The sequence below is a fragment of the Barbus barbus genome (genome assembly GCF_936440315.1).
Source record: "Barbus barbus genome assembly, chromosome: 29".
Lineage (NCBI taxonomy): Eukaryota > Metazoa > Chordata > Actinopteri > Cypriniformes > Cyprinidae > Barbus > Barbus barbus.
Window position 1 is genome coordinate 18132110 of NC_136757.1, and position 7189 is coordinate 18139298.

The 7189-nt window shown below is 37.6% G+C and overlaps 1 protein-coding gene across 9 annotated transcripts; it reads right to left on the minus strand.

Moving 5' to 3' along the window:
- Nucleotides 1-1507: 1507 nt before the first annotated feature.
- LOC306849151 (microtubule-associated protein RP/EB family member 1-like) lies at nucleotides 1508-6584 on the minus strand. 9 transcript variants are annotated; one of them, XM_079383996.1, is made up of 8 exons: nucleotides 6443-6543; nucleotides 5789-5964; nucleotides 5340-5485; nucleotides 5027-5222; nucleotides 4162-4274; nucleotides 2750-2902; nucleotides 2601-2662; nucleotides 1508-2105 (listed from the first exon to the last, which is right to left on the minus strand). In XM_079383996.1, exons 2-7 carry the CDS (start codon nucleotides 5907-5909, stop codon nucleotides 2612-2614), a joined length of 780 nt encoding a protein of 259 aa, XP_079240122.1. In that variant the 5' UTR covers nucleotides 5910-5964; nucleotides 6443-6543; the 3' UTR covers nucleotides 1508-2105; nucleotides 2601-2611. The 9 variants fall into 9 exon arrangements, with proteins under 9 accessions (XP_079240122.1, XP_079240127.1, XP_079240121.1 ...); XM_079384001.1 differs by having other exon boundaries at nucleotides 4162-4229; nucleotides 6443-6540; XM_079383995.1 differs by having other exon boundaries at nucleotides 5789-5967; nucleotides 6443-6527.
- Between the last annotated feature and the right edge of the window lie 605 nt (nucleotides 6585-7189).

Sequence of the window (7189 nt, forward strand, 5' to 3'; positions counted from 1 at the left end):
ATATTTCATAAAAACTTTTAATATTGCTAAAGAAGGTAACACCAGTGACATGAAATGATACATTTGGTCTTGAAATAATTGCACAAAAATGCTAATATAAATAAATAATTAAGCTGTCACTTATATGTATTCATAAAGTCAAAAGGCAATCTAATAATGTGGTCTAAATTTAAATGTTAAAAAATAAATACATTTTAAGACATCTTGCCATACCAAAAGTGGACGTTTCTGTAGAATGACCCAAAAACATTCAGAGCTGCAGCCCCCTTAGCTGATCCCTAGTTGGGTACAAATTTCTATATATATTTTTAAGAATTATACTGAATAATAACTACTAATTAACATGATGCACTTAATGGATGATATAGTTGAGAATGAGAATGAGCTTTATTGGCCAGGTATGTTTACACATTTGTTATAGTGACAGAAGCTCCACAGTGCAACAGAATGACAGCGACAGGACAGGACACAGATAATAAAAGAATAATATACAACATACAAATAGGCAATGTACAAAATAGCACAAACACAATATATAATATAGACAGTTATGTATGTACGGTCTGATATGTGCAAATTTGAAATGAAAATAAGTATGTGTGATGAATAAATAATGTATAATAGAGTTGCGTGTTCCACGTTTATTGTTGAGTGTTCATGAGATGGATTGCCTGAGGGAAGAAACTGTTCCTGTGTCTGGTCGTTCTGGTGCTCAGAGCTCTGTAGCGTCGACCAGACGGTAACAGTTCAAAGAGGGAGTGTGCTAGATGTGAGGGGTCCAGAGTGATTTTACTAGCCCTTTTGCTCACTCTGGATGAGTACAGTTCTTGGAGAGAGGGGAGGGTTGTACCAATGATTCGCTCAGCAGTCCGGACAACCCTCTGTAGTCTTCTGAGGTCAGATTTGGTAGCTGAGCTGAACCAGACAGTTATTGAAGTGCAGAGGACAGATTCAGTGACGACTGTTTCAGCAGCTCCTGTGGTAGGTTGAACTTCCTCAGCTGGCGAAGGAAGTAGGCTACGACCTTTTTCACAATGGACTCAATGTGATTGTCCCACTTCAGGTCCTGAGAAATTGTGGTGTCCAGGAATCTGAATGACTCCACTGCAGTCAGTGTTAGTTGAGTCATACTTTGGATTGAAGTCAGAAAAGGAATCTGACACACAAATAAAAACAAAAGTAAACAAAATACCGTATTTAACTTTAAGTGCGCTGAACTTTTAATAGTTATATTTAGAATAGAGAGAGAGAGTGTGTAAGTGAAAGTTTTATCGCGTGCAGGGCGTTTGACTGAGACTTTTATATTAAAATCAGTGGTTGGTGGACGAGTTGGAGACGTATCCGGAAGTCGAGCGACAGTAAGCAGGATGCCTTAAAATTTATCATTTCCAAATAATAATAACAACTTACTTACATATAAGCACGTAGTAGTAATTTACGTAAAATGTAACGCTGCGTCGAAGGGCTTAATCGTGCAGTTTTGGAAGTGAAAATTTTTCTTCAGTAACGGGTACATTAACGCGACATCACATTAGATCACTATATCTCCGAGGAGCGACGTGAGTTAAATCATGAATTGTCTTAAACAGGGCTGTGGCGATCGGCAAATACACCGATGGAGCAGCAGAGTGATGTAGAGGCGGCTGGAGAGAGGGAAGCAGATGCAGCAGATGCGATTGCAGAGCCGCCGTCCCTCTCTTTTCCAGAGGTGTTCCGCATGATTCAAGCAGGGGAGGAGGTTCCTGGACTCCAAAAGCTGGACATCAAACCTTGTCATGATCAGCCCACGGTTTCTCAAATGCCCAGAAAGTCAAAACCATGGGAAAAATGATTGCTTCCTAATTATAAAATGTGGACTGATTTACAACACATTTTGCTTGTATGCAAAAGTCACAAATTAAGCACTTTTTTGAAGTATATGATTTTAATACATAGCAAAAGAGGGATTCTGAATGTAAAATAAAGCATGCAACAAAAAACTGCCTAACTTTCTCCGAATTTTGCATCAAAAGCTGCCCGAAGATGGTATTTGCAGCTCAACAGCTTTGGCCGGTTAAGACAAACCCAATGCCTCTCATGACTGTCAAGTGGTTCCTCATGTTCTTCTGTGCTTGTGAAAAGGAAATGCAAAAGGTTAACACACATCCTGCTTCAGAGCTTATAAGAGGAAGTGAACTTCACTCACAACTGGTCAACTAGCAGTCAAATGTACAGACCAGAAACTAGATAACCAAGCATACCTGCCAGCTGCATTGGGTTTTTTAACTACAGAATGAATGGATCAGAATAGCTTGCTCATGTTTGAATAAAATACCTTGGGTATGTTTAGTCACTGGCAAGTCATACACCATAGCACTCAGTGGACTGCTTTATACAAACAGCCTTTGATAAGTACTTTATTTTTCATTCACAAAAATTATTTTGTTTTGATGGTCAATAAAAAAGCTGAAAATTCAAGGTATAGAACTTCCCTGAATAAAAAGACATTCAAAAGTCAAAGTCCAAAATGATGGACCAAAGGCAAGTGCAGCACAACAGCAGGAATCAGCCAGTATGTACATTTGTGTGTCCAGCAGGGTAATTATTTTTTAAACAGTCACCCCTGGATTGGTCAAAACTCCTCTGGTTCTCCCACCTCATCCTCTGGAATTACAAAACCTTCCTGTTGAAAGACACAAAACCACAGAACTCAGCGGGCTGAAGACAGTTTAGTATGAGACTTACTTTAAACACTGCGATATACACTTACATCTGTGGCATACAGGATATCCACAATCCTTTGCAGTGTAGGATCACCCTCACCCTCTTTCTCTTGGCAGATGAGCTCGATGTTTCTCAGTTTGCCAAAGTAGAAATCCCTTTCCTTTTCCATGTCAGCAATAGTGGCCTTCAGGTCATTTATCTGCCCAGATGATCATAAAAAAAATTACAACAAATTTTAAATAATGATAATGATAGCAACAACATCCATCGTTTCATAACAATTTCACCATCCAGTTAGGCACATCAACCATAACTCCTTAAAAAACAGACAGAAACCTTGGAGTTATGATTGATGATCAGCTGACTTTCTCAGACCACACTCCTAAAACTGCCCGGTCTTGCAGATTTGCTTTATTCAACATCAAGAAGATCAGGCCCTTTCTTTCTGAACATGCTTCACAACTCCTTGTTCAAGCTCTTGTTCTGACCAGGCTGGACTATTGCAGTGCTCTCTTGGCAGGTCTTCCAGCCAGTTCCATCTAACCTTTACAATTGATCCAGAACGCAGCAGCAAGATTAATTTTGAATGAGCCAAAAAGAATGCACGTCACACCTCGGTTTATCATTTTGTACTGGCTACCAACAGCTGCTCTCATAAAATTGAAGGCATTAATGTTTGCCTACAAAACCACCACTGGCTCTGCACCCCTTTACCTAAATTCAGTACTTCAGACTTATGTGCCCTCTAGAAGCTTACGTTCTGCAAGTGAACGTTGCTTTGTGCCTCTTTGGGATGGCACATAAAATAACTTAACTTTCAGACTTTTAAATGAAATGTTTCCTCCTGGTGGAATGACCTGCCCAACTCAATCCGAGCAGATGAGTCCATAACTATCTTCAAGAATCGGCTAAAAATACATCTCTTTCATCTTTATTTGACCCTCTAACTCTAGCGCGCTCTATTCTAATTCTATTCTTTAAAAAAAATTAAAAATTGTCCCTTTTAGACTTGCACTCTATTCATTTACTGCTTGTTCTCTTAACAATAGCTTTTCTAAAAAAAAAATTATTCTGTTTCTTTTTATTTATTATACAATTAACAAAAACAGAGCAAGCTAGTGTTAGAGGCCTATATTTTTTATTTTTATTTATTATATAATTTAAAAAAAAACCTTGTTACGTGTACTGCGTTAAGCTAACTGAGACTTGTTATAGTACTTGCATATCATTGCTCTTTTGTTGATTTTGATTGCTTCCATTGTCCTCATTTGTAAATTGCTTTGGATAAAAGCGTCTGCTAAATAACTAAGTGTAAATGTAAACAACAACAATAAATAACTGTAGTCTGTTTTATGTAAGCTGATTTAAAAAAAAAAAAAAAGTTTAAAATTAAAACTGAAAATGATGCTAAAGTAAATGCATTTCGGCTTTTCATTTACTGTTTTTGTAAAGTCTTACCATCTGAGTGAGTGCTCCCTTCTCTTCATCACCGCCGCCTGTTCCTGTGCCTCGCACTGCAGCTGGAGCTGTTTTTGGAGCAGATTTAAGTGTTGTGGCTGAACGCTGTGGAGCTGAACATCAAGAACACATCCATTACCTTGTTATACATACTCATCGACCTGCATTGAGGAAAAGGGCCGACTCTAGCCTCAAACTGACTAATTGAATACATTATTAAATGGTTTTATTTCATATATTGAAGCCGAAATTAAAACAGAAAGAAACAAAGAAAAATAATAGTTGTTGTAGAATAATTCCACCAACAAGTGCCACAGACCCAAAAGAGAACTGTATGACTTGTTCTTTTAAAATATGCAGTACTTGGAAATGTAGGAATCACCATAATGTGAGGAAGCAACCTTGTAAATAATATGCTTGAACTAAAACTCGCAGTTCTCAATATCTTACCAACAGGGGCCATTGGCTTGACTGCAGGTGTGATGCCTGTGTCTGAAGCGAACAGAAATCCATGCACAGGCATTGTAAGGCTCCAGACATTCTCACACATGTAAAAACAGCTAAAGCATGTAGGACTGGCCCACTGGTGCGTGACTGGGTCACACCCACATATTTTGGCCTCATAATCCATAACAGCTGCAGCTGTTAGCATTAGGATAGCTAGCTTCCAACAACAATGCTAGTCTCTATATGAACTAGGCATATAGGAACCAAAAAAATAACACTGATGTCTTGATAATTATTTATTAAAAAGATAAGTTCATTGAATATTAGATGGACATTTATGTGTTATTTTAACCATTAGGATAAGCCTAAAAACGGCTGAAATGGTACTGAGAACGTCCTGTTTGGTCTTTCTACTTACCTGAGCTGGGTTTCTTTGGTTTGTTAGCCGTAGCTGCTGCTGGACTCTGATTGGTGGGCATTTCTTGTCCCTGTCGAGCTGCCACCGGATCATATTCTTTCCCATCATAATTTGCATCAAAAAACTTTTTAAACCATTGCACAAACTCAAAGTTATCCTGGAACTTGCCCTTCACAAGCTTGTCAACAGGAATAACCTGCACAGAGATGTAAAATTTAACAAATTAGTAACACTAAACATATTGTACATTATTAATATATTTTGTGTAGCAAAATGGAATTTATGTGCTAATGCATTTAACTGGTAGACATACTTTGCTAACTCCCATCTTTTTGAAGCTGGCTTGAATGAGTTTGAAGTTATGGATGTATTCGTGCTCAAGTTTGGCTTGGAATTTGACTTTCTTCAGTGGAATACATGATGGGAACAGCATGTCCATGAATTGACAGTAAGCAGCACCTTAAAACACGTTATTAAAGACATAGTCAGTAAATAAAATAAAATATTTAAGAATTAAAAGAGAAAAAGTCCATGCAGGTCCCAACCCAAACAAAAAACCCTTTCATCCCCCCTGCACTGTACTGTCTTTATCCATTCCCTCATTAAGCTGACTTGGGCATCGACAAGCAAATGGCAATCAATCTATGACCCACTAATATTATATGTAATCTTTATGGTCAAAATGCAAACTAGGCTTTATGTTTATCTCAAACTCTCAAGTTGGGTGTGTGAAGTGAAGGGGCCAGACAGCTGGTCACTGACCGGAGCACAGTTGCTCGATCTTGGCATGGCTCATCTGTAAAGACTCGTTTATCCATGTGAGCATGTCATGGCGGCTGAGGTTTTCACTTGTCACTGAAGTCGAGTACACGTTCACAGCCATGGCTGGGACAAAACCAATGATTTGAAGCTGATGGAGACACTTTTTTCCGCTGAAGCTGCTGGACAGAGAGGTTGTGGGAAACGAGTTAAAGCCTCATTTCCTTAAACACACATTCACTCCCTTCAGCCCAGCTACATCATCATCCTTACTTCCTACTTTAATGTCACTTCAATGTTGCTGTATATTTACATCCATCTAAGAGTTTTAAGGTCTAAATCAAGTAACTTACATTACTTACGGGATAAAAATCTGATCTTTATTTTAAAAAGTTTGTCTCGTTAACTTTTCAGGATTCACAAGTTTTCCACTATCGTTTATCTGTCGGAATTGTTATAATAGGGTATTCATATAAACAGTTTATGCTGTAGTTATAGGTTTTAACCGTTGTCTTTTTAACTGCTGAACATTTAAATCATAACATTAGATGACATGTATCGTCCAAATGACCAAAACTATCAATAAAGTATTGCTTTCTGTAAAGCAAAGTGTTTATGTTGTGTGTGTCACAGATAAAATCAACGCCTTTATCTTACATTTGGTTCTGGATGTGAGTGAACCGGGCTGCAGTTTCCCCGGCGTGTCGTTCGTAACGTGCCGCTTCTGCAGCAGACTGAGACTCGGGCTGTAAGCTTGAAACCACAGCAGACGCTTACTAACTAATCACACGTCAAAATAAAAGTCAGCATTCGACTTTGGAAATAAACATTCTGCTAACTACTTCAATTTGTCAAAATAAAGGTCAGCATTAAACGCATAAAACAAAACTAAAGTTTAAAGAAATCAACAGTTTTGGTAAATGTAATAATAATGTAAAAAAAACAAAAAACATTTATGTTATGCAGGCTGTATTTGACTAATCTAAATTAATCACACACACATATATTTTGTACACTGCCTATTTGTATATTATTCTTTTATTATCTGTGTCCTGTCCTGTTGCACTGTGGAGCTTCTGTCACTATAACAAATTCCTCGTATGTGTAAACATACCTGGCCAATAAAGCTCATTCTCATTTATATATATAACATATGTTATTTTCCATTTGCTATTGGTTGTTTCTATCCAGTTACCTATTCTATTACTTTATCTCATCTATTAAATATTATTTTTATTGCACTAAATTTGAATGTACGAGGAATCCATCTTACGCTTCATAGCACATTACTAAACCAGCAAAAAACAAACAAACCAAGATTTTAAGTCAAAGCAAGCGGAAATCTGACATATTGGTCTGAAGGATTGAATGTTTAGTTTTGCGGGTTGATAAAACACTTAAATT